The sequence below is a fragment of the Dermacentor andersoni genome, chromosome 11, assembly GCF_023375885.2.
Source record: "Dermacentor andersoni chromosome 11, qqDerAnde1_hic_scaffold, whole genome shotgun sequence".
In the NCBI taxonomy this organism is placed as follows: Eukaryota; Metazoa; Arthropoda; class Arachnida; order Ixodida; family Ixodidae; genus Dermacentor; species Dermacentor andersoni.
In genome coordinates this window covers 114,344,893-114,372,672 of record NC_092824.1, presented here as the reverse complement: position 1 = coordinate 114,372,672, position 27,780 = coordinate 114,344,893, and the positions used below count along the sequence as shown (strand labels likewise).

The following is a 27,780-nucleotide window of genomic DNA, read 5'->3' as shown; positions in this document are numbered from 1 at the left end:
AAAGCAGAAGGGTGAGTCTAAAAATTAATCTGCAGAAAACTAAAGTAATGTTTAACAGTCTCAGAAGAGAACAGCAGTTTACGATAGGTAGCGAGGCACTGGAAGCGGTAAGAAAATGCATCTACTTAGGGCAGGTAGTGACCGCGGCTCCAGATCATGAGACTGAAATAATCAGAAGAATAAGAATGAGCTGGGGTGCGTTTGGCAGGCATATTCAGATTATGAACAGCAGGTTGCCATTATCCCTCAAGAGAAAAGTGTATAACAGCTGTGTCTTACCAATACTCACCTACAGGGCAGAAACCTGGAGGCTTACGAAAAGGGTTCTACTTAAATTGAGGACGACGCAACAAGCTATATGAAAAAAAGAATGGTGGCTGTAACGTTAAGGGATAAGAATAGAGAAGATTGGGTGAGGGAACAAACGCGAGTTAATGACATCTTAGTTAAAATCAAGAAAAAGGAATGGGCATGGGCAGGACATGTAATGAGGAGAGAAGATAACCGATGGTCATTAAGGGTTACGGACTGGATTTCAAGAGAAGGGAAGCGTAGCAGGGGTTGGCAGAAAGTTAGGTGGGCGGGTGAGATTAAGAAGTTTACAGGGACAACATGGCCACAAACAATTAGCACATGACCAGGGTAGTTGGAGAAGTATGGGAGAGGCTTTTGCCCTGCAGTAGGCGTAACCAGGCTGACAATGATGATGATGATGAGGAGGAGGAGGACTGATGAGTTTTCTGATGCAGTGTCCTCAATGAATGCCTAGAGCCTTGCGGTGTGTATGGCTTTCCTGCTTAAAACTGACTGTCATTCGCAACTTCCTCACCTTTGTCGTCATATGTTAGATATGCCCAAACGATATTATATACTTAAACTGGGAGCAAACGACGACTGTGAGAGAGGTGAGTCGTGCTTTGTGTAGTTCTACTGGTATATAGCATGATTATATACAGTACATATAGCGACGGATTACCATCAACAGTGTCTCGATGCCACGCAATCGATGACTCTATGCAACACCATGCTGTGTTGCCTGTTGATGCAGGGCCTGTATAACAGCTTCAACACATTCACGCTTTTTTTTTTCTCATGGAGATGGCTGGATCTGCCATGTGTGACCATTGCAGATGTCATCGAGAATTTTGTCTGTCACTGCATTCCCTTGCTGCAGCACCTAACTGTCCAACTGATGCCTGAATTTTTAGAGGCAAAGATCCTGCATGCGTAGCCTCACCCACCCTGGAGAACTGTATGCCGCAATAATCACATTCCTAAAGCCAATTTATGGTGATCTCTATTTGGGTTTAAAAGACTGATACATCATCCTATTGGGTCTCGTAGGCAGCACAGTGAGGTCTATCTGCTGCCTACCAGTCTGGTAAAGAGTTCTATGTGTCAGGTAGGGATATATATCAGATTCATAGAAAGACCTGTACAACCTATACATATTCCTAAGGGACTTGTAGCAATTTCTATCAGTTTTTTTGCTAGAGAACAGCAGATCTGAGAGGCCGCTTATATAAATGCGCTGTGCCATTCTGTACTGTGAACTATCTGTTCTCTCGCATCTTCCTTCTAGCTTTCGCATTCTAGTGAAACTGTGCCCGGTGCACTGGCAAGTTCTCATCCTCGTCGTATCCCATCTTTCAAGGAGTTCTTCGGCACTACAGCACTTCCTGTGGGCACTTGTTTAAGTTCTGGGAAGAAATGAGGCTGGCGTCTAAGATCTAAATTGCTCGCCTGCCTGCCGTTGCCAGCCACAGGCCTTGTGAACGTGACAACGCTCCTTCTCTCTTCTTTCCTCCTTAACTCCCTTCTCTACACCCAAAGCACTGAGCCCTGCTCCCTATAGGGCCGCAAAAAATGACATCCCTTCCAGTCCACAATCACTCTATTTATCTTTTGATAAGTGCAATTTAGGCCACGTGCATCGCATGAATAGTGTGCAGTTTTAGACTAAAGCTTTCATTCCAGTACGTATAAGTGAAGGGGCATATCATCAAGCCGCCTACTGTGGGCTTTTGCATGCGTTCGGTCATCCAGAGCTTTAGAGATTGAGGTGAGCGCTCTTTGATGTCATGAGCTTTGGGTTGATAGGTTAGCTTTGAGAATCCCGACACAAGGTTAGGTGACAAACCGTTGTCACTCACGGAGTGGTCTACAACTTTTGGCAAATCGTGAGTTGTGTACTATCGACAATATTTGCAAAAAAAGTCTTCAAATCGATAATAAATAAATAAAGCCTGCATAGTAAATGCAGTGAACATCATTTTATTCTGCTTCACTGGCTTCAGGTGCAAACTGTGCAGGATATCAGCCATTTCCAGTGAACAAGAACAGTGCAAGCTTTTGGTGCCTACAGTACGTACGCATATCCTTGCATGCGTGCAGCAGTAGTGGAAGGACTTTATAGTGCTCGTACGTTCCGTGATGACAATGTGGTCGCCCCCGACAGCGACATGTTCTGCTCACCAGCACCTTTTCTATGATTAGAAGATGAGTTTTCTAAAAGAAAGCTGCTGCAGCTGCACAGACTACATCTGTGCAGGTGTATTGTGCCTTTGTCAAGTTGAGAGCATTCTGCAACAGTAAGAAGTTATTATAGCCTGATTTTCTTTGCATCAATATCACCTTTTTACTCACCCCACAGAGGTTCTTCTGCACAGTGAGGTGGCTGATTAGGCGGGCTGCTTCGGTGACAGCCAGCACTTCCTCCAGGCGCTCCTTGGTGAGTGCGAACATGTGTTCGCCTGTTAGTTCCTTGCAGAGACCTTTTACCCTGGATTAAAAGAAAAAAAAAGAAGTTTGTGCATTCTCAGCATTTTCATGTAGCAGAAACAGAAAAACTGCATTTCAAACTTACTCCGTGTACGCTGCCACAACAGTGCCTTTTGAAGCTTATATCGATAGTGTTTACAATTTATTCCTTTCATGATTGTTAGCATTGCACAAACACCCACAGCCATAATTCAGAATTAATTAGCAGCTCAATTAGTTATTTGTGGCTGCCTCATAGGACGTGTGCGTAGTACTTCACTTCAGTGTTCACTGTCATAAAGGGAGTAAGTGTGAGAATAATGCACTGACAAAGATGTGCAAGTGGTCTCTTGTGAAAATTCGTGACACATGGGGCGGCATATGAAAGACTTCAGTAGAACGTGTTTTACACAAGAAGGTGTGCATTCTTGCTAATGCATGGGTTTACAATGGACAATGCAAAGCACCTCTCACAACAGTTACCACGTGAAATGCTGAAAAACATTTATTTCTTTAATGATGCATACTTACAAGGACAAGTTGGAGAAGACCAATGCTCAGACAAAATACGTAGAAGAGGGCAACATACAGTGCAATGTGTTTATTGCTCTTTTCTGCGTATTTCGTCTAAGGACTGGTCTTTCAGAATTTGAACTGTGTGCTACACTAACTGACCGAAGTTTCTACCCTACTGATTTACAAGCTCTGCACACACATGTCACTTTAGCTCTTTGTGTTCCAGTTTATATGTTTCAATGAAAGTATGCTGCCAAGCAGTATTTAGCGTCGTGGCAAAACTGGCTGGGCGACATTGTTTGTTCAGATATCCGACAGGGGATACCAGTGGAATGTTATGTAACAAGGCTGTATGCAATGGAGGTTTTAGCAAGCAGCAGATGACAATTTTTAATATCAAAAAGAGCAGCCTTGTCATTATAAAATAAAGCATTATTTTTTATATAAAGAAGGTGTTAAAAGCCATGAGTATTTGAAAGTATTTGGCACCTGTGTGTCGACAGCATTATCTCACCTGTCACTGAAGTCTTTTGTGGTGAGCCAGGCCTGAACCTCCTCGACTGTGGATTCTGGCGTGATGTAGGCGGCGCGTGCAACAACTGCCGTTGCCCTACCCCATTTCTTGCCCGCCTTGGGGCCTAGAGACACACGGAGCTTAAGTTCTTCGTCGAAAGTGTCTTCACGGTAGGCTGCCTTAGCAGGAGGCTGTGCAGAACTAGCACTATCATGGCGTCGTGGTGCCTCTGAGACCACCGATGAAGATGGCTGTACAGGTGGCGGAGGTGGTGGCAGCTGCATTGCGGAAGCGTCGTGTTGACTTGAACCGTGCACTGAGCTGGGGTTGTTGTACTGCCTTTGCGCCAGGTCCGAACTTCCTGAAGCGTAGTAATCAGCGCTGCCTGCCAGTGGTGGCGGTGGTGGAGTCGGCGTCGACGGTTCAAAATGACTGGAACTGCGTGCTGAGTGGGGTTCGAAACCTCTTGCGTGGAAGTCAGCGTCATATTGATCCGAAGGACGAGTCGACACCAGAAGGATGGTATCATGTCGGTTCGGTGGTGGTGGTAATGCTTCGTCGTCAAAGTGGCCGGAACGGCGAGCCGATTCCTGATGATCCGACACTTGCCTACTGAACTCATGTCGAGTCAACTTGGGTGTCGAGTGATACTGGCTTGTGTGAATCTGCATGGTGTCATGTTGGCTTCTCACCTCCACGTCCTGTCCGCTGCTGCTTGCATGTCTCTGGTCAGACTGAGTTGGCGTTAGTCGACAGTGGTCAGAAACACCATCATCGACAAGACTCGGAGTGCGCGAAGAACGCAGCGGAGGTTCTGCAGTATAAAGTGTACATCATCACTGTGTTGCTAAGCCTTAAGGTGACTGCATTTGCAATTTTGATGGACCGCTACAACATTCAATATAGCTCATTACACTCTTGCAACACCTATGTGATCATCTTCCGGATTTGAGCTACTGAAATAAATTATTTTGAATCACATTGTACTCAAAGTACATATTGCCTTTGATCCGTCCATGTAAACGCCTTAGTAGCACTAAAGCTGTCATGGAATAAACTCCTTCTACCAGCCTGCATGGTGGCTTGAGATTTTCAAACAGATTTTTGTATGAATTGTACGGTGCCATGTGGGCTATGGGTTATCTTGCATTTAAATTATATTTATTGCTTGTGGGTATTTCTGGAAAACAAATGTGAACAAACATGACAGCCATTCCACTCTGTGAAGATGAAACAGCAGCGAAAGCTGACGACAGTCAAAGCTCTCAAATGAAAAGCAAAGTGCTTTCGCTGCCATTCCATCTTTCCATAGTGGAATGGTCGTCATTTTTTTGCGTTGTGAGTCTGGTGTCGTTGCTCGTTCGGAGGTGCCTGGGCTCTCGATTGCATTTTCATTCAGCATCACGGGAACGTTTTTTGTCGGTGGTTGTTTCGCGCCAGCGCTGTTTACATTCTCGTTGCTGTTCCCTCCGGCGCTCTTCGTACGCATGTTGTTTTTTGGGTGTACAAAATATATGTGTCCGCCCTATCGATAACGCAGCTGCTGAATGGCTCACACTCCCTTAATCAATGGCTCATACCCCCATAGACATCGCCTCCCAATTACGACGAGAGAAGTGAATTCTATGCTGGAATGATGAGCTGCAGCAGAGCCAGCTGTGGAAGACGACGACAACGACAAACGCTTGAGCAGTGGCACTAGCGCGTTTGCGTGGTTGGCGCCGATAATCTTTAAGCCCTTTTTGAAAAATTTGTACGAAACATTTTTTCAAAAACATATATTCTTATCCATGTACCTGGAACCTCTTTGGGTCCCATGCGTGACAAGAATAGTTCAAGGGCGCGTTACAGGTTCCCGAGCCTACAGGGGTATGTGCCATTGAGCTTGGACCCTTTCTGCACTATCACCAGGATCGGCTCACACGATTTTTTCTGTTGCTTGACGCCGAAAGTACTACGAAAGGTTAGTCATATACAGCTTTCACTGTAAAATTACCATACAGGAAGTGGTCACAACCAGGGGCGTTTTGTCTGTAGGTGGAACAGGCAGCCGCTTAAAGCACCTAGTCACTCCTGATAGTGCTTCACCAGCAGGCCTCAGTCAGCGTTGTATTCTGTTAGATGCAAATTCGATTCTGTTTTGCATCTTTATTCAGTCCCTTTTTTATGGCTGATTGTTCAGTGAACAATAAACTAGTAACCAGAAAGCTATGCGATAATTTTTTCTATTATGATCACTAGTACATGCCTTGCAAAGTGGTGTCGAAATTCGTTAGTGGATCAATGCATCAATATTTGGTGCCAAAGTAAAGAATAAGGGCGCAGACTTTGCTTGGGCCTGCAAAATACCTTTAAAACACTGCTGGTCACAGCACTATGTTCACAGTGTCTCAACTTGGGCTGCTATCATAAATGGCTGCATAGCTCTGGCTGTGGTAAATACCAGGTTCGATTTTGAGATAAGGGTGAGTTATTTGCTGAGCCTGGAAGTGGTGCTGTTCGATGACAGTTGGTTCTTGGAGAGAAAGCTGTCGGAGAGGAAAATATTACTTCTGGTGTCTTACAAGAAGGCATGGTTCAGTGCATATTCCTAAAGTCAGGTGCTAGGCGTTGAATGTTTGTTTGCATTGTTTTAATACCTCCCCCTTAAAGAAAATAAAAAACACATAAAAAACAGTAACTTACCAGGTGGTGGTATTGGAGGTGCCGGAGGAATGTCTAGGAGGAAAGAAAACCAAACGAGGAAAAGAGAAGTAAGGGATAAAGTATAGCACGTCGGCGCAGTTAATGAAAAATTAATTGCAGCGGCGAGCTCAGATATCAAGCTGTACCATGCTTGTTGAATCACAGGCTTGTGCAGCGATAGCACCATACTTCCTTAAGTAGCAAGAGGGAGCACGCTGGGCAAGCCTTCGTGCACAACATATACTAAGTGCTTTATGAAGGCAACCCTAGCAGATATGGTATAGCCGAGAGAGCAGTGTGAAGAGGCCGTGTGAGTAGGTTCTTCGGTAGGGAAATGCAATGTAATTGGTCAAAGTGCATTTCCATTCATGTTAAAGTAGAGTGCCATTTATTTATTTGTTTACTGGTCTTAATCAGGGCATGTGACGTCGCCAAGAGCTAGCTCCATATTTTCCCAGGGGTGGCGCGAATCCCACCCAGTGTTTACATTGTTTTGTCATTTGTAAAAGCTCTGCTGTTGCTAAAAGTGACTCTTTGGGCATCTTGAAGCACTAATATACTCGCTAGGCCTTTGTTGTCCTTATATCTAAATAGATTTGAGTAATAAGTCTGTTTGCAGCTAGAAGAGTGAGGCTCTGTTATGTCATTGCAAGTTATCACACAAAAATCCTACTATAGTGCGAATTAATGTAGTGAATACCCACTTGGTTGGGTCTTCTGTGGATTGATTAACAAGGGATATTTCATTCATACTGGAAATCTTGACTCTTCTCTCACACACAATATTTAATCAACAGTGGTCGTACAGGAGATGTCTCAGGCTGGAGCCAATTTTCCAACAAGGGGACTTGTAAAAGCCACCAGTCACTAGACAAGTCACCTTGTAAAAGCATTGGCTCCTGCCTGAGACACCTCTTAATTATTCAACCACTGTTGATCATTTCAAGTCTCCATCTTGCTGTCAACCTCTGTTTTGTATGGATTTCTACAGTATTTAAACCCTTAACCTTACACTCTGCAACAGGCTGCAGTTTATAAAGGAAAGGAAATTGGTGTCCACTTTTATATGTGTTTCAAGTTTGTAGGCCTGAAAGTCCGAATACTGTAGGCTCGAGAATGTTCAAGATTTCCAATACAAATTGAATATCTTTTGTTAGTTAATCCGTGTAACAATAATAAAAAAGATTCAAATTCCGGGTTCTGTGTCAAAACCACTATACGATTATGAGGCACGCTTTTGTGGGGAAGTCTGGATTAATTTTCACCACCTGGGGTTCTTTATCGTGCACCCAATGCACAGCAAAAAAGCGCTTATGCATTTTGCTCCATTGGAATGCAGCCGCCGCAGCCGTGATTTGGTCCCATGAACTTGTGCTTAGCAGCGCAATGCCGTAGCCGCTAAGTCACCGTGGCGGGTGCCATGCAATGCCTGACCAAATGGGCCCTTGCTCTGTTATTTTGCATTGTAACCAGTAAGGCGAAATTCTGCGAGTGTGTAAATGTTACTATGTGCCGTGCTGCAAATATTGCGGTCTGCTCAGTCATTAAACTTGAAAACATTCTTTTTCTTCTTGTAATTGAATTCGATTGCTTACTGATTTGGAAAAGCAGCAAAATTGCACTTACTCCTTTCCACGTACCCATATGGATCGTTTTCTTCGTATGTCTCTGAAAGAGAGAGAAAGAGACATGGGATGATCTTTATTTTGCCGCTCCTCGAAGAAGGCTCGTGGATGCATTAAGCATTCCAATTTGTGGTAATGTTGACGAGAATGCATGTTTTAAGGTATTTATGGTGCCGCAGTCCTCTGTCATCTGACAGTGCATCGGGCACTGTAGCATTAGTTAAAGCCCCTGAGGAACCCTGGGACATGGGCACCTCACTATATGGTGTACTTGAATGCTATTGTTGAATGCTAAATCCTCACGTCACCTGCATCTGCAGACTCTTGGCCTGGAGAATATGTAATACAAAAATGAATGACGTTTTTCTATTCTTGAAGTTCATGCATACAAATTGTGTCCAGCTGGTAAAATAACTCATATTTTCGCCACTGTTGTACATAGATTTGAAGTCATTCAAAATCTAAAGGTCAATATAAGGGCTACACTGTTGGGATTGCCTTAGCACCATCTAGCAGATGAGATTGTTTTCTGGTGACTAAAGAAAGCTGCGTGCCCGAAAAGGCCGTCAAACAAGCACTGGGTCACTAAGTAGGCCCTAATTTCATTGTCCTAATTCTTTGCTCGAACTTGTAACATTCTGGCAACGAGGGTGGGACATGATCATGTGTCTAAGTGGACACTAGATCCATTGTTGTAATTATTTCCGCTCACTTTTAACATTCTGGTGACGAGGGTGGGACATGGTCATGTGTCTAAGCGGACACTAGATTCATTGTCCTAATTCTTTGCCCTCACTTGTAACATTTTGGTGACGAGGGTGGGACATGGTCATGCGTCTAAGCGGACACTAGATTCATTGTCCTAATTCATTGCCTGAACTTGTAATATTTTGTTGACGAGGGTGGGACATGGTCTTGTAGCCAAGCGGACACTAGCTTCATTGTCCTAATTCTTTGCCCGAACTTGTAACATTCTGGCAACGAGGGTGGGACATGGTCATGTGTCTAAGCAGACACCAGATTCATTGTCCTAATTCTTTGCCCTCACTTGTAACATTTTGGTGACGAGGGTGGGACATGGTCATGTAACCAAGCGGACACTAGCTTCATTGTTCTAATTCTTTCTTGCAATTGTAACAAACAGTAAATAACTTTAGACAGTGGGGAAGTGTTCTTTCAAAGCTGTTTATTTTGTATTTAGTTGGTGAAAAAAAAAAAAAACTGGTCAATGAAGGCCAAAGTTTCTGTTTCTGAACTTTGTACCAAAACTGGGGCAGCGGTTTGCCAGCTTTACATCACGAATTTAGAAGTACTTTCATGTGTTTGAGCTTTCATGAGTGGCTTAGGTTGAGCCTTTTGTTCCTGTCACATGCTGTCAAAATCAATGACTTTAAGAGGAGATAGCTTGCTTCATTGTGGTCTCACCACCCATGTTTCACTTTTGCATTCCCTTTTTCCTCTTCTTCACGGTAAGATATGTGACTTTTCTCGTATTGCACAAGCGTAATTTACAAGAGCAGCTTAACATTCTTGCTTAGTGGTGCTTAAGAGCATGGAAGTCCTTATAAAATTTAGAAGAGGGAAATCTCGCACTAGTGTCTATGGAAGCTGCAAGTATGTCGGTTCAGCCAAGGTGGAACCGATAGGTGCAGGACATGGCTTTGCCTAAACTTTGTCCTGCTGGCTTCAAACAGCTTTGTGACTTGCAAAGTGATCGTTTTCAGCAGAATGTTGCTATATAAATAAGGTGATGATGGTAGGGGCGTGGTCAAACTAACCTTAGCTCGCCTTCAAGGAACGACAGCTCCGCATCATTGCTGGGACTCAAAGACCCCCAACTTTATTTTCCCCGCACCTATATATACATTCAGAGGGCCCCCATCATCCAGCGACTTAGGTGCATACATTTAGTGATTACAATAAATGCAATGGTTTGCAATCATTATTCATGTGTGTAGGGACTTATTGTCTTGTTTTTAACTTCCATACCACTTTTGCATGACTACTCTGCATTTCTGTTCCCCACCCCCCATGTAATACCCCGAAAGGGGCCATTAAGGGTTAATAAATGACGGTGATGATGATGAAAAGAAAACTATGATTGCTAAGATTGAAACTATGAGCGCTATGATTTGGAGAACTATCTCACTCTGCTGACACTTGCACGGGGCCAGCATTTGTTGGGGGAGGGATGGGTAATTTGTATACATCTGGACCTCATCAGTCCCTGCGATTTTCACATGGAACCCTTCTTGTGGCCATTGCACAGGGTGTCTACCAACCGGGAAAACCGGGAATTCTCAGGTATTTTGAGTAGTCTGGAAATACTCAGGGAAAACTCGGGGAATTTGTGCCTCTATCAGGGAAAATTAGCTGTAATTTTATTGAAAGGGTCGAAAGTCGTGGTAATGCTGGCTCAAGTAACAGACAGGAATCGTAATGAATCGTCTTTGACGCCCTGTTGTTGGCTGGAATTTTTTTCATATGCTTACTAGAGTGTCAGCGTCGGGCGATATGGTTTCAGCGCGTCTTGACATAAAACATAGTTCTGCGTCACTCAGTGAAAGCCTGGAAAACTCTGGGAATTTGGAAATGTCAACTTGGTAGGCACCCTGATTGCAGTTTGTCACACTTGTTTGCCATGACTTGATGTTTATGCCTGTATGTTGCTGAAGTGCATTATTTGCATTGATGCTTACTCTCTAAACGCGATGTCATGAAAAAAGATATTTTTTGTAAATGAATGAAAATGTTTAGTTTGTCTAAATAAGCATTATAAGAGCACCAGCCACTACAATTTTGCAAGGTTTCTTTTTGTTTGGCCCAGCTGCTGCGCCTACTGAGAGCACTTCCCGAATTTCACGCTTATATAAAAACCGGGGGCCTCACAGCTCTTGCCTGTCTCTGTGCACATTTGCATAATGCATGTCAGGTGAAATTTCATGATATATTGCCAAAGGGTAGTTTGTGCCTACATTATGGCTCCTTCTACTGAAACGGTTACATTGCGAACTAAAGATAGTGTGTTGCATATGAAAGAAATATATAGTATGCGTCATGTAATTTAATGTGACATTGTATATGATTATTATGTTGTAAAATATTGTACAATTATTACATGGAATATGTTGTGGTTAAGAAGCTGCAGATATGGCAGTGTCGTGCTAGCCATTGTTAGCCTGTGGCAGTCTGAGGATAGAGGCAAATTACTGGGTATTGCCTGTTAACGTGAAATCTGTGAGTGGTTCTGCCGCAGAAGAAGCTTTGACGTTTGCAACGTGCCAGCTTGTGCTTCACACTACTGCCATCCATATCAAAGTAACATAATGCTACTTTCAAGTGGATGGCAACTTATTCACTCTTGGTTGACATGTAATGCTGACCTTGAAGGAATCAGCACTGCTGCTCTGAGTGTTTGGTAGAGTAAGCTACTTACAATGCACACCTATTAATTGAAAACAGGAGCGTTGTCACTGTGCATTTTTATATCTTGCATAAGACAAACACAAGTGCAAGGTTATCAGTATGTTAAACCGTATATGATGGTCATATCTCGTTAACCAGTAGTGGCAGTCCATGACTGCTACGTCTACTACCCATGTGTGCATAAAGGAAATACAGGAGAAAAAAATTGCTCACAATACTGCAAAGAAGCAAGATGCATGGCAAACACAAAGCACAACTTTGACATGAATGAGCAAAAAAGGGTGGCATGCACTATTTAGCAGTTAGCACAAACAAAGCACCTTTGCATAACTGTAATCTCTGCTTTGACCTTATGCTGTGTAACCTCATCCGTCGACTGCAAAGCAGCCCATTTTCTTAACCGAGTTTACCATGGTGATATATGAGATGCACACTATCTCCTTAATATTCAGGCAGGGCAAGCATTGTTCATGTTTTAATAGGAATTTAATAGGAGTAGGATTTTTATGTCAGCACCACAATGCAACACACATGCTGCACCTCTCTCACAGCCTTCGCTCGAAACATCGAACATCTCATGCGTACTTGCAGATGAATTGCCAGGCATTGTAGATAGCTCATTGCATGCAGAGGGGCAGCATGTTAGAAAATGTTAGTACAGCCAAGATGCAGGGTTTTTAATGGGTAATCTGGAGTGTATACAAGATTGGCATGCTTAATTTTTATTCATACCTTACCGTCGCATTGAAACACAGTCGCTATTGATGTCCCAAGTTTTTATCTTCTGCTTACAGAGGCAATTGCACCTTTCAGTTTTTGCAGAAGTCACACAATGCATGAACTTTCAGTGTCACGAAATGCGACATGCACTCGCCAACACTGAAAGAATTATCTCAAAAAAAAAAAAAAAGAAAGAAAGAAGAAAAAAAGGTTGTTGCAATGCCAAGAAATAAAGGAGAGCAAATGCTGCTATTTTTCAGCTCTCAGAAGCACTCCTGCTATTGGAAATATTAAGAAACTTATGAAGTGGAATATAGCATGCAACAGTCTATAGAAAAATATTGTTGGTCATAAGACAAGTGTTGTAAACCTGTTGACTAATGTACAGGCAGTTGGTAGTGCAGTCAGTGTCTGTTCATTTGACCTCATCTGGCCATAAAAATTGGTTTGCATTATCTGAGTTACGCACACACAGACCATAGCGGCTGCAGTTCAAATTTTCGGGACACTTTCTGGAAGACTAAATTATTGTTTGGTGTAGTCTTTCCATCAGCAAAGACAATGTAGGCACTGTTTCTGCAAAACTTATGTACCCGCTGTTAGATCTAAAAGCAGGCAGGTGATGGGGTGTGTCTGATGAGTCATGACGTTATTTGTTCCCCATTTGTGCTACGCAGCCTGCATTTAAAAGGTGTTTGGCATCTGAACATTATATAAATGCTTGCCCAAAGGGACTGATGGGTTATTAGCCACACCCACGACATTGCAATTGCCAAAGCACAAGTGAAATTGCCTTCAACACGTGTGGAAGAAAATGAAAAAAGTGCGGACGAAGACTAAAAGAATACGACATGAAGGCTGCGTCCTTGTCCATGTTTTTTTTTTTTGCTGTTTCCGATACCTGCTAAGGGAACGAACTATCCCAATGTCACACCCTATTACAAAATTGCTCCCTGTGAAACAGGGTCAAAGTGCAGCAATGTATATCTTAATTGCATGCATGCAGAAACGCAAACAACGCTAGGCAACAGACACAACACACTCAGTTTTTGTTAATGGTAAGGTGGGGAAGACTTTATTGATGCACGTCACTCAGACTTTAGCTTGTACAAGACTCAATAAAAAGTGCGACACCTGAAAGTAAAACTGGACAGTGGTCCACAAATAAAAATTCAACGCCAAGTGCCATCAACACTCGCGACGGCTGGAATGTGACATTTGGATGAATCCAAAGCCAAACTGCTACTTGAGTGTTTCATTTTGATCTTTACACACGAACGGACAAAAATTTTTTAAAGAGGTAGGTAGTACAAAAATGTTAAAAAAAATATCTCACAGGACACAGAACATGGCAAAATTGGGACAGACTGGCATTCTGGGATATGGATCTCGCTTTGTAACCTCTGTATATAGTAAGTATATATCTATATCTCTTCTCGCTAACATGTCTCTGTTAACATTAACGTTAAAGTGCTGTTAACACTTGGATAAATGTGCCAAACATGTGCTGTTTGCAAAACACTTCTTTTGACAAACAGTCAACGTGCACAACTCTTCAGTTTCGAGCCCAACAATCACAAAGCCTTCCACCTTCTGAAAAACCTGATGTTTCATCCATAAACGAGCTCTAAGGCACTTTTGTCGCACAAGTGACAGGCTTCGCTGGACACTTGTCACTCTTTACAGGACAATGTCAATAGAAGTGCTGCTACATGCAACTGCCGCCAGTAACCGTCGGAAACGTTTTTTTTAACCTCTGCAAGGTGCGCAGCTCCCGGCATTAGTGGTTGAAGCACGAACACATCTATGCTGTGTTATGCAAACGCATCACTTCCAACACGCAAAAGAGAATGGTGCGGTGAATGAACTATGACAGCACAGTGCGATCTCCAGAGGAGACTGACGCAGGATACCATCTCATAAACCTAAGGAAGAAGTACGTAAGCAATCATCGCAGTAGGCTGGGAAAGGTCAACCATGGCTCTGACAGAGCAAAAGACTGCCACCTTAATAATGGCATGCTGGACAATGTTTCTCTCGCTCACTAAAAGAAAATGTTACTCAGTAGCACAAATTGACATGCAATCATTTGTTCGGTGCCAGTAACTGCCAACAAGAAGCACCTCTCTGGTTACAGAGCTCCAGAAATTGTTTCCTCAGTACTACTACCACAGAGGGACAACTCCAATTAGCTGACATCTGACGAAAAAAAAAAAGAACAAGTGCAAAGCTAGTCTTCTATGTACACAAGTGGATATCTGGAAGAACTTGACTCTCATTATCAAATGGGACGGAGAAGGGAAACGACAACTCTAAACATCTTAATCTAAAGCAACTGACAGCCCATCAAAGTTCGGTAAGAACACCACTCTTCTAATGATGACAACACAACAGAATTTAGTGAAAGGTTGCTGTTTAAGTCCACTGTGAAATTTGCAACATCATCCTTCCACCAGGGATCAGAGCACGAAACACGACGATGTTGCCATAACAAAAAGGGAAGTGCAAGTTAACAGCAGTGCCTCAATAATGGAATGTTTAAATCACAATCCTTCACCAACAATGCATGGAACAAACTGCAGCGTTTTAACAATGCACCGCATGTCACGACACAAAAACAGCTCCAGTGTATTGTTTTTCCAAAGATAATGGACAAACAATCTTTTGACCCGAATGTAAGAAGCATTAGGTCTTCAAGATGAAATGGGATAACAAATTGGGAATGCATTCTTAAGAATGTGTGCTTGTGTAAAGCATTCAGTTGGGAAAGGAGGAAGGAAGGAAGGATCCTGCATAACAGGAGGAACCTAACGATGCTGAACTACAAGATAGTTCAAGTATCGAGCACAAAAGCAAGTGTGAGAAAATCAAAACATTAAAACAGCTGCTGTGCTGCAAGTGCTTTTGACACCTTCATCAAATGCCGACAAACACACCAGAAACAATGTACATCACCAGAAAACACACTGCACACGAGCATTCAACAAGCAACAAACTGCTTCACTAACTTTCAGACAAGCCACTATGCTTTGTTCTGTAAAGCACGCGAGTCTAGCTAGCCAAAAGTCTTGTGACATATATCTTGATCCTCAATTCTCTATAAAGACCAAAGGTGAGATGCAAGACATGCACTAGCCAACCTCAACACACTAAACAGCTGCAAGTGCACCTCTTCAGGTGGCCCAATTCTAAACTATTCATAATGTAAACACTACAAAATGGTAAAAGTGCTTCAAATGTCCATCTATGTATGGCATCATTTTGGCAGTATACATGAAAAGCCAAACATGTGGCCTTGGAATTTGGAAATGCAAACTCTGTTATCACAACACTGTTTTGATCCTTCGTGGCTTTGAATAAATGCAGCTTGTAGGAGCGCTGTGTCTGCATGGATGTCTTGTGGCTTTTTCCTAAATGCTGCCGCACACACAGCTCGCTGTGTAGGTACTAGCAACAAGCCACTTCAATATCATAATGACAGCTACTCACTTTGATTCCAGCTCTCTTGCCAAAGAGAAGGGCATTAACACATTAAAGGCTCTTCTCTACTGGAATAAAAAGGTACATATGAAACTTGAGCATGTATGAATGTTTGAGGGTAATAAATGCCGCCTCTCTTGTAGCCGTTGCTGCTAAAATGTTTCCACAACCATATTGAAGCAAAACATATGGAAGATGTCCACAATGATGCCTGCACAACTGTTATGCTGAACTGGTAATGGCTACAGTCGAGCCTTGATGTAATGAATTATCGAATATAACAAAGTAAATCTAAAATGAGAGAATATTATTGGGTATCCTTATATTGAACAACAGATATAGCGAAGTTATTTTCCTGTCAGTGAGTGTGTTTATTATGTGCAGTAGCAGTAAGGTGCTCTGTACATAGAAATGCAACCTCTGTATATAGAAGTCGCATCTAATCACTGGGTGTACGCTTAAATTTGCCACAAACAAGGCAGCAAAAGCAAACCTTAGGCTGGATGCACTATACTTCTCTAGCCTGCATGACTCGGCATTCACCGTTCTGTTATCACGGCAATTGCCATTAGAGGCGGTGGATGCCCGCAAGCACTAGCTTGTGAGAAAGTGGTCATGCATAATGCAAGTATTTTTAATTTTGGCTCAGAAACTTACAAAGACCGATGCAAAATGCTGAAGTCGAATGCATAAGATTTGGTCTATTGAATGACAAGAGAGAATCTTTTCAAGGTGGTTGGTAGTTGCAGGTTTTTTGGAAATCATTCACATTCATGCTGTAGGAACAATATATCCATGAAACTCATTAGTACATAAAGTTTTTTGCTGCAGACAGATGAAGCAAGAAATAGCCTATCTACTGCTTAAAAGCCACCTAGTTTTCACTCTCGTGGCATTTTGACCCAAGCCTACTTTCTCTTGGTTCAGATCAACTTGGCCAGTTGTAAAAATTTGCATAGCTATAGCACACACTGGAAGAGCTAGCATCTCCTGTTAGGGCCTCAATATTTTGGCAGATATATCAGCTTCCTCAGACACATCACTATGTATAATTAACACCTAACTACATACTGCTTCCAGCTGAAGTCCAGCACACCAATTGTGCAAGCACTAAAGCGGCTCTAGACACGCAACACAGATGCAACATTGCGCAGGTCTTTTAGCTGCAACACACTAGGCAAGCTGAACAACACAGACAAGAAACCAGTGCCAAGTTGGGGCGTACTTCAAGCAGCATCAACTACAAGCAAAGACTTAAAAAGTCTTGGTTGCACTACTGTCTTCAACACCACAGCTGCAACAATGTTTTCAGGTGTCTAGTAACAGCAGTTACAAAGGGAAACTTCACCACATCAGCATGTTCTCCTCTGAAGTCCACTCAAAGCATGCCGACACACGAAAACATCCACAGATTGCACTATGATGTTGGTGATCTCTAAAATTGGCTTCACACTTATGGGGCTACTACTATTTGCCAGTCAAAATTTTGATTGCAAAACGTTAAGCAGTACGCACTACTACGCTTGTGTGGTGGTTGAAAAATGTAGACAGCCTGTTGATGACTTCTTGTTGTAGAGATGCATGTGTGTTTCAGTGCAGATACTGACACATTATGGAAACCGCAACCATTCAAGACAAGCCTGGAAAAGCCTTGGCCATGGCATCACAGGCCATGGTTTGACAGCTGTTGTAGAAACGTTGCACATGTGAAGTGCACCAATGACGCTCAGGCCACAAAACTTCTCGGAAATAAGGTATTGCACAGTGCGACTTGCCAAACGTTAATGTGAGCCGGCCTCTAAAGGGTTAGAATATCCATAACCTCATTAAGAATCAACTGTATTTAAATATCTCTGCCCTCCAAATTTGGAAGAAAGAATGGCAATCTTCCTATAATTTTTATATGTAATTTCTTTTTTCAACTGCCGGGAATGACTTAAAAGGAAACAGTATTTCGATGTTTGAGAATGCGTGATCTACCACACAAGAGATTGAAGAATCGAAAAGAAGCTGCTTTTTCTCGTCATAGTGACGGCAGGCATGAAGAGCCTGTTCGACTGGCCACATCTCTGCTAGATGTTCACAAACAAAGGGGGGAAAAGAGGAAGTTTTTTAACCTTTTCACCAAGAAAATACACCACTTTTGTCTTTATCTGCCAGCTCAGCAATCGCCTTGAATTTATCTCTTCTTTCTGTCAGAATTTTTGCATTAGCACTAGTCAAACAGGAACAAAAATGTGGTGCTGTTTTCTCGCCTCACTGATAATGAACAATGAACGGCAATGCTAAAGGCACGCTGGGCGTGCATCATGTGACCTGGCATGTTTTCACCGTGCCCCTAAAGAACTAAAGCAACTCTGTCCTACTCAATGATGTGTAGCAATGTGAGCCCATGGCATGCTCCAAAGACGGCATAACTACATTCTAAGCAATAGCTATTGTAGAACTCTCTCCTCTGTTTGTTCACAGATAAATCTTGTGGTGACACAGATGTATGAACTGCCTCACAAGGATGAACAAAGCACTCTCCACTCACATCGGTGAGAGAGTGCTGCAATGTCAACTGGCAACAAACTATGCCAGCCGTTGGCATTACAGTTTGCACTTAGACGAGGTAAGGAGAAAGCTTTCAGGTATGATTGCTTCCACTATCTGAAGCGGTTACCTGAAAGTGCACTGCACCTTGTGTTGGTGCTAACAGCTAACATGGTGCATGGCAATCCAGTTTCACACCTTGTAGGTCAAAGACACATCAAATGGATGCTACAGCAAACAACCACTTGGTGCTACTTCTCAAAGCAGTCAGCGAGGAAAGCGCAGCATATTGTCCGTTTCATCGTCTGCCACACAAACACGACAGCGGAAGCAGGGGTAACAGCAGACGACAGACGATACGCAGCACATGGGAGATGTTCGAAACCACTCTCGCACTTGAGTGGGGGAGGAGGGTCCAGCAGCGGCGTGTACAAGCAAGGATGCTAGCGGGGACGATTTGTAGATTTTCCGCGGGCGGAGGATAACGAGGGTCACGCACAGTCCTGTCCTGTCAGTTTTCGTCGCCTGCCAGCGCGCAACAGCAGAAGCAGGGGTGATGAAACGGGCGAGGCACGCCCCTTAAAAGTAGCGGAATTCACCTTTCTTCCCCTGTCGCTCGCGGCGGACCCAGTCGGCCGGAGCAGGCGGCTGGCGAGGTCCGCCTCCGCGTGGACTTCCCATGCCCAGTCCCGATGAACTCATTGAGTCACCCCCAAGGTCATGAGGTGGTGAGGAGTCACCCTGCAACATGAGACGAGAGACCGGAGGAGTGTAGATGGCACTAATTGGTACTGCATCGTACTTAACATGCTAACTTAGACATGTAAGTGAAACAAGTTATGCGGACAGCACGGCACAAGCTAGCAGTTGAGTTCACGGAGAGGACTGCAATATAAACAAAAAGACTAGATATGCTCACATGTCCTTGGTATGGTTTCTCTCATTTTCTCATCCTGAGCTTGTGATATAGTATACAGAACGAGGCAAAATGGGGCAAGGCAAGTAGACAAATGATATTGACAGGACAGATCTCAGTCTAGCTTTACAGCTTAACAGTTTTATTAATATCCATAGTTTCACAGGGATAAACCATAAAGTAAAGAAACAAGCATGATCATGTCTTAAGAAGCTATTTTGTTATTTGGAGCTGGCAGAAATGCAAACACATTAATCTAGGGAAAGAGCAGATTAGTTGTGAAGACCATTGGATCATTTCTTTTTCTTCTGTGGAACATTTACTGTCACTCTCTCCCTCTTCTTCTGCAGTGAAATTGTACAGACTAGTAAAATTAGCTCATAAACAACTCTGCTCTGTACACAACATTTCTCGTTGCTCGATTCAGTGTGTTGAGCTAGTGACAGTACAAATACAGAGATTTGAACTTGCTAAGAATTCGAAGAAAACACTAAAAGTGGAATATATACATCACAGTGAAGTGCTTTTAACTAAAGTCACTAATAATCATAACTGCTACACAGTAGTTGAAAATTTGACATCTGCTTTGGGCATGAAACAGATAGTGCACCCTAGTGTCATGCACTAACAACAAGTCCACTTTGTTGCTTTGCTGTTTTTCATATGTGCAACTTAAAAGGCACTACACATATTGCGCATTATATATTGCACTGCTTTGTATGACTGCCTTGTTGAGCACATAATACTTTTCCAAATGCTTCTTCAAAGAGAGGATGAATTGCAATACAAACTGGCCACCGTTAACCAACTCTATCTGTGAGCCACACCAAGGACAGCAACCAGGTGCTTATGCCAATTACCTCAAGGCCCATGTCGGCGAATGCTCCACCAGGTGGGTAAGGAGAGCGGTCATAGTTCTCGCGACTTGAGGAGTGCTCGTAGCCAACACTGCCAGAGTCGTCGGCATGGTATGTCGTGACGATGGTGTGCGGCACATGGCCAACCTGGCCTCGGATGTTGCGCGTCTTCCACCACTTGCGGCTGTCATCTAGGATCTGCAATGATGGAGGCATCTAACTCAACCTTCGCACGGCTCATTTGCAAAAGTACACCAGCTCATTTTACAACACCAAAAAGCTGTTGCCAGTCTTTCACATGCCTATGACAAGAAACTTGATAATCTTGTGCTCGCAGCAAGACGCTGACAATGTGACGACTTAAGTAAGCGAATAACACTGTCGTGTGCTGTGCTCAAATGTCAAAGCACTGCTGCGGCTATTACCAACTACCCTACACTCTGTTCTTGAAGGTTCCTAAATTAAATAAAAATCAAATTGAGTGATTTAATGTCCAAAACCTGTACAGCGGGTTATGGGGAATGGCACAGTGAAAGGCTCCAAATTAATTTTGACTACCTGGGATTATTTATGCACCCAAAGCATGGTGCACAAATGTTTTCCCATACTGCTCCCATCAATGCCAGGAATCAAACCCATAACCTCATGCTCAGCCCAATGCCATAACCATGGAGCCACTGCGGCAGGTGGAAGGTACTTAAAGGAAGAACCACCAAAGAACCCAAACTGCTTGTTACAAGCACAGCAGAAGCATCCTTCAAATGTATGCCTTGTAGTGCTGGGAAGATTTCTTCCATAAGCAATTCCTACGGCAAGCTGGAGAAGCCGTTACAGTGTTGGCATTGCAGGAGCAGATGAAATGACAGATAGTTTAAGACTTCGGAAATTGTCTGAACAATATGTATAGATGGAATCCGATGTGGCTATTGTGGGAAAGTGGTGAAGGACTCTGAAGCAAGCACGTACCTCGAGGAACTCTCCTCGCACGACGGTCAGCTCTTTGTCGTTGTTGGCAGTTCGGGGGTACACCACTTGCACTACTTTAGCTCCCTGGTCACGGAGGGCCTCAGCCCACGCTCGCCACTGCCGCTGTGGATCGCCTCCTCCGGCTTCCATTGAGTCCACACTGAGCTCCGAGCGTTGGTCCCGTGGGTCTTGCAGGTCTGACTCCGACGGAGTCTGGGTGCCAGGCCTGCAAGACAAAACATGATGTCACAGATTTTACAACAAAACAGTGCCTAGGAGGAGATGCGGCAATAACCCATAAGCAGGTTCTTGTTGTGGCAGATCGCCAAGCTCAGGAATGGTAGGAGGTGCGGCTGTTATAATTTGCTCGGTTTGCAGCTGGTCATGGGATGTGACTCATCACCACCTCCCTTGAACATCTACCTATTTAAGGCCACTGCCGCATAGACGTCTCTGCCAGAGACCTCCCAAGTACTCCTGCCCACATGAACCAAACCCACCCACACTAAGCCCTTATATTTCCTGATGTTGTCTGTCTTCAAGTGTGTTTCCCTTGTCTTGGTACCAGTTGTTACTCCACAGCTTATCTGTTGTATGCTTTAAACAACCTGATGTGGCTACAAGTGTTTAGGTGCACACCTTTGAAGAACTTCAGCAGAAATAACTTTTTTTTTTCAACATTATTATTCTACATTATGGTAATTCTATGGCTAAATTTTGCCCATATGAACAGCCAATCTTCCAAAATGAGCCACCCATTGACAATGCCTTGGAATAATAGACCGCCCTTGCACTGCAGGCAAATAAAAGACTATTTCATTTTGCTAGCTATTGGTATAATTGGACAAGTTAATGAAGAAATCTGGGCTATTTGAAGCTTGACATTAAATATTTTTGGTGCTTTTTAATAGAAAGAATCATTCAAAAATTTTTGTAAAACATGTTGCTGTACATTTGTGTTGGAAGGTGCACATGTTCAGCAGTAGAAAAGAGAAATGTAGAGGAATACGTTAAGCTTTTTGCATTAAAGAAAGAAGGTGATAGCTACATGTGCAATGCGTCAGTCACGCTGTCAAACAAAGAATCTTATTATCTGTCTGAGCTGCTACATTCTATGCATGCTTGAGAAGTAGTGATTGGCATGATAGTGAGGGCTATGATACTGACGACAGGGGGGAAATATTTAATAATGCCTCATTGGATATACAAAGTGTATAGCTGTTTATCTTGGGGACATCAGCAAGGGATGATAACACAAAATGAAGACGATGTATAGCATCAACTCATCCAGTTGTTCATTCTGTTGCAGTGTGCAATTGTGCTTTATGTCATTGGATGAGCACGAACAGCAGCAGTTGCTTGCCTTTCCATATGGTCCCGTGGTGAGAAGCCCCGATCGTAAGGCGATGCCTGCAGTGGTCCTGGCATGCGTTCGTTGAGATAGTCGCTGCCACCATAGCGACTGTCCATGTCATGCTGTGACGACACGACGTTTCCGCGATGGGCGTGGTAATCAGGAACATCACGCAGTTCCACCTGCAAGGAAATGGAGAAACAGGATGTGCGATGTTACGCACAATGCTAGGAGTGGATTTTGAAATTATGCTAAGGATACAGTCTGTTTCTTTTTTCCTAATGAAGAAATGGCATTGTACAGCGATGCTCCCGTGCATCATAAATTCACCTGTGCAACCAAGAAGATGTAATAACACTTGAGCAGCACTGTTTTTGTCAACCAGCCATCACTTCTTTACATATGGAGATGCAGACAACACTTACAAAGCAAAACACATTGATTAATTGACTGCAATCTCTGGCTACTGCTTTTATGGCACTATGCAAGTGAGGGATGTTTGTTTTCATGTTAATAATTACGTGACAAATTTTAAGAAATAAATAGCTGTGAGTCAACACTTACGCTGATGCTTTGTTTTGCATTCCAAGAACCTGAGCCCATGCTGACAAAATCTCTTTTACGCAAGTGTGGCGTGCGACTGGCCATCACTACGGCAATTGTATCTTCATCACACCAACCCCTACCATAACTGGCCGACACCGGAAAGCTGGCTGATGGGATAAAGATTTTATGACGGCAGTTTTGTAAGTACAGGTCCTGCTTTCTGTTTCTGGACAACTCCATGATGAAGGCACTACTAAATGTACAAAGCAAGCTAATGAAAAGTCAAGCCCTGATACATGAAGTCCTCTGTGTAACAAGAGTATATATAACAAGAGATATTCTATTACGTCAGTATCACATTATATGCAAATGTGATGTGAGGACCAAAACTTGACCTCTTCCTGTGACCGTCGGCGCATACGAGGCGGCTGTGAGGGTGGTGGAGCTTGGTCGTCAGATCCGCTGCAGTCAGGCGCCCATCCATCCGAGAAGACAGGCTGGTAGCTCTCCGACTCATAGCCTTTCCACATGTCCCGTGGGACCACCCACGCATCACCCAGGCTGCAAGCACGAACGGAGTAAAGGAGTCAGGTTCCCATCTCTACAGCAAGGCACTACAATTAAAGTTAGGCTTTACAAAAGTGGAAACACTGCCAAAGTGAAATAAATATAGAGGAGACCCCTAAGACATGGACCCCTAAAACATGGATGAAGGAGAAAATATAAAATGTCACATCACTCTTTGTAAGGTCAGAAGCACCAGCAGACCGTCATGCCAGCTTGGAAACCCCTGCTCTGGATGTATCTGGCTGTACCTGGCGATTCACCTCTTCTGCATCTTCCCAGTCTTCTCTTCAATAATAGGTATCAGCAGGGTAGTCTTGAGCATGCCTGGCAAGTCGGCACTAAGCCTAGTATCAACAAATGTAATGCATCGCCAGCGCTGGCCAAACTTGACAGGGGCATGAAGTCGAGAAATGACTGACATGTGACTTAGCCACACTTATAAACCCTCCATGTGAGGTTTTGACCATGTTTCTATGGCAATATTTGTTATATGGAGTCTTCTTTGGCTCGAGATAATGCATGGTGATACACATGTAGCCATTATCAGCTGCAGACTGGAAAAAAAAAAGAATCTTATGATCTTGGGTCTGCTGCTGGCCATCTAACTGTTTACTTCAGAGAAGCATTACTCGTGTTTAATGCTTTGCATAAAACAGTGTTACAGCATCATATGCAAAAGCCAGTGTGCAGAATGTGACACATAAAATGAGAAAAAGAAGACATCGATGATGCGCCTTCATTACTGCTGGTGTGGCACACTGCTTACATGAATGCTGTCCACCTGTTCTTGACCAGTCGTGTAAGCCTGGCCTTTCTGAATGACCACACTCTCTTCGTATGCAAGCCAAGTAAGTATAATTAAGCTGAAGCAAGGGGGAACATTCGGGGGCATTAGGGCACCAGTTGCTCCTGTGACATCCATAAATTCACACAGAAGTGTGGGCTTCTTTCTTCGTCCTTCATGCCTGTTATAACTGAGACACGTATGTCGAAAGGCCGTTTTTTTCTGACGGCAGTACAACACGTGACACGGCTCAGCTTGGTCGCAGCGCTTTTAAAGGCAACAGCGCTAACAAAAGGATGTGTGCGCATAGTCTGCGCGCTAAACAGCAAAAAAACGGATAATCATGATAGGCACATTTTATGCGATTACAACAATGCCCTAATGACTGTACACTAAACCTGTCCAATCCTTCGACTGACCTGTGCCAGAGGTCACTCTCCTTGGACGTGCAGCAGTTGGCCAGCAGTTCAAGTGCATCACGTGTGAGCAGGGGACTAACGACACGTGCCGCCAGGCTGGCACCCGTGCCAGGACGGCCACAATCTCGCGCTGCATCCACGATCACCGCTAGCGGAGTGAACAGGAAGTGGACCAGTTCAGGAGAGTTTGGCTCATGGATGTGGTTCTTGAGCTTGGCCTGCGACACGAGACAGCAGGTGTTGGAGTTCAGTGCTGTGTGTGAATTGGAAAGCGCTACGGTGGCATGTAGGGAATAAAGCAAATTAACAAGGGAGATTTTAGAAGCAATACAGATTGACAAGATGAAGAACAGGTGTATCAGCTGCCCTCCTGTTTTCTTTTGTTTTTTCCATGAAAGGAATGAAGATTCTCAAGTATCCGATTGCCAAATAAAGTCGGGGTGATCTATCGCAGTGGTTCTCTCACCCATGGATGTGTCGGGGACCCCTTGCAGTGATGCGGTGGGTGGGAAGTGTATAATTTAACACAACATGTTGCGCGGAACAGGTGCATTTTATTGCTACCTGGTAAAGAATGCGCTCCATTCCAGCATGAACATAGATGCCTGACAGAAATAAAGCTTTAGTTGCAGTTCTCTTTTAATGATTATCAATTTGTCCACAAGTGGCTGCCTTTACAACAGTGGCCAACCAACAAGCCAATCAATATTGCTTCAGCAACTGTAATGAGTGTAGCATGAAGCTTTTTGTTTTTGATAGACTGACTAATTAATGATATGATAAATTTTTACATCCAAAAGCTAAATGTGTAGTGGAGGGCTCAGTATTGGAGGGTTCTGTCATGTCCATGAACTATTACTATTTACAGAATACTGGAGAAGCGGAGTGCTGGTAGTGCCATCTTGTGATGCTGAGTTCAGCTAGAGCACACAAAACTAAAATTGCAATGACCATTTGCTACTTAGCTGCTGGTGTGAAAGTGCTGGCAGTGACAATATGTAACGTACATGTGGTGCCTTACTGTGCTCTTTCAACGAGAACACCCATGCAGCACATAACGTCCCGGACACTTACTCCAACAAAATATTACGAGGTGCTGTTGCCGGTTCTGCTACCATCCGGTGTTCTGGTGCTCCATAAACAGGAATTGTATATGACCAGGATTAATCTCGATTATTTTGAACCTATATATTGGTTTTTCTTGCCTGTGAACCTTGGTACATGGGTGGTTTTGCATTTGCTTATGATCATAAACGACCTGCCACTTCCAGTAATGAAGTCAGCCTGAGAACACTATGGCTGAGCCACATCAGCATGGTAACCGAAAGCTTTACAATTACCAAAAGCCAACAGATAATGAAGCCAAGGAAAGCACAGGGGAATGCAGTTTTTAAATGAAGTGTAGAAATGATAAGCTAAATGGAAATTAAAGTGGATGAAGAAACAACTTGCCATCGGTGGGAGCCAAACTCCTAGGCTTTCGCTGGCTTCCTTATCTCTTGGCTTCGTACGGTTGTGATTAACAGAAATCAAATGCCTCGGTTTGCCTACTTCACCTTCTTAACACTGTTAGATACGTTAAGCATCAAGAAGTGAATGTAGCAACTACTTGTTTCTTGGTTTGGGCACGGTCGACGGCGACTCAGTTGACTGGGCGTTGCTGGTTTCGGTTTCAAGGAGGCACCAGTTACGTATCAAGACAAAAAGAGCTCTTACTACTCCACTCGATGGCTGAACAACACAAGGCCGTGCAGCGGAAGCCCAAATTATTGAATGGTACTCTGTAGGGCGTCCAAGATTTCACTTGTCATTATTTGGGTCTTCTATGGGGCAAGTGGCAATGTTGTGAAGCTGGCCAAGTTTGTACACACTCTGCATCAAAAAAAGCTACCAGATTTTTGCCTGTGTGAGTGTTTTCCACCACATTTAAAGGAAGGCTTTCTGGACAGAAGATGGGTTCTGATCCTGCCTCTCTTTCTGAAAAAATTCTTTAGAGGTTGCTTCTGTAGTTCCGTTTATAGAGTTGCAAACATTTTTGTTCCGTTTAATGAGAGTTTTTGCATTACCCAAACATAAGATCAACCATTTTAGAGGCTGTTGTTCTATTTAAATGGAAATTCGATTTAAGCCATTTCCATTTAATGAGATTCTACTGCATAACAATCGTAAAATGGCTTAAATGTTATGTAATTCACAGAAAGATAATTTTCATTCAGTGCTTTCATATGGCACTGAACAGCCTTATACTGCAGAGAGAGTCGGTGCCAAATATAAACAAGACACTCTGACGCTCTGCCGGACAGTTTTGTGTAAGCAACCCATTTGCTGACATGATCTGTAGACACATGTTTTCAGAGTAAGAAATCACAGTGTAAACCCTTGTAGTGCAAGAAGAGCCCACTACCTAACTGATGTGATTGGAACAGCATGAAGGTGTTCTTTTCAACAGCAAGAATCAAATCAGCCCCAAAGTTTTAGGAAAATTAGGCACCAAGTCAACACACAGAGCAACAGTGTTTCAGAAAAAACAATCCTTGGCAACTTACCAAAAGGTTGAAGGACAGTTTGAACTTCTGCAGGATGTCAACAAATTCTCGATCTGGTGGTGGCTTGGCACGCATGCTCAACATTCCATCTGCAGATTCAAGTGATCACACGTCAAAAATTACCTCGGTGAGTGACTTTGGCTGTCTACAACACTAATTTTTCAAGCAAGAGCCTCAAGGGGCACTAAGCATGTTTTGAAAATGAGAATTACTAATATACATGTGATATGCCTTTGAAGGTGAACGTTGAATGAACTGAATCAATGGAAAGTTAGGTGAAAGTTCCTAAACTGTTCGGTGTACTAGAGATTTTGTTTTAACCCTATCTACATGGTCGACAAGAAGCAGAGTTGTCACCAGAATTTGTACCAGTATAGCAGCTAACGAGTATAGTCATCATGAGGCCATGTTCTTGTAAATTTCTGACAATTTGGTACAGAGAGTTAATCTTAACAACAGTTTATTGTATGACAGAAGCACGTGGATTACAGCACTCTGTGCACAGCATAATGGCAAGTGTGCCTGCTAGCCATCTGAAATGCCTGCCGATTTCTTGGGTCAAGT

The 27,780-nt window shown here is 43.4% G+C and overlaps 1 protein-coding gene across 2 annotated transcripts in view; it reads right to left on the bottom strand.

The window, feature by feature from the left end:
• Positions 1 to 27,780, bottom strand: part of LOC126539526 (uncharacterized) — a 54,844-nt gene that overhangs the window by 4,265 nt on the left and 22,799 nt on the right. For both annotated transcript variants that reach the window (XM_050186398.3, XM_050186399.3), the window contains exons 10-20: positions 27,217 to 27,305; positions 24,671 to 24,888; positions 23,296 to 23,461; positions 22,364 to 22,536; positions 21,001 to 21,226; positions 20,038 to 20,232; positions 18,861 to 19,002; positions 8,102 to 8,143; positions 6,476 to 6,508; positions 3,791 to 4,604; positions 2,647 to 2,782 (exon numbers count right to left, since the gene is read on the bottom strand). In XM_050186398.3, coding sequence (XP_050042355.1) covers positions 2,647 to 2,782; positions 3,791 to 4,604; positions 6,476 to 6,508; positions 8,102 to 8,143; positions 18,861 to 19,002; positions 20,038 to 20,232; positions 21,001 to 21,226; positions 22,364 to 22,536; positions 23,296 to 23,461; positions 24,671 to 24,888; positions 27,217 to 27,305 — 2,234 coding nt within the window. The remainder of the gene's footprint in view (positions 1 to 2,646; positions 2,783 to 3,790; positions 4,605 to 6,475; positions 6,509 to 8,101; positions 8,144 to 18,860; positions 19,003 to 20,037; positions 20,233 to 21,000; positions 21,227 to 22,363; positions 22,537 to 23,295; positions 23,462 to 24,670; positions 24,889 to 27,216; positions 27,306 to 27,780) is intronic.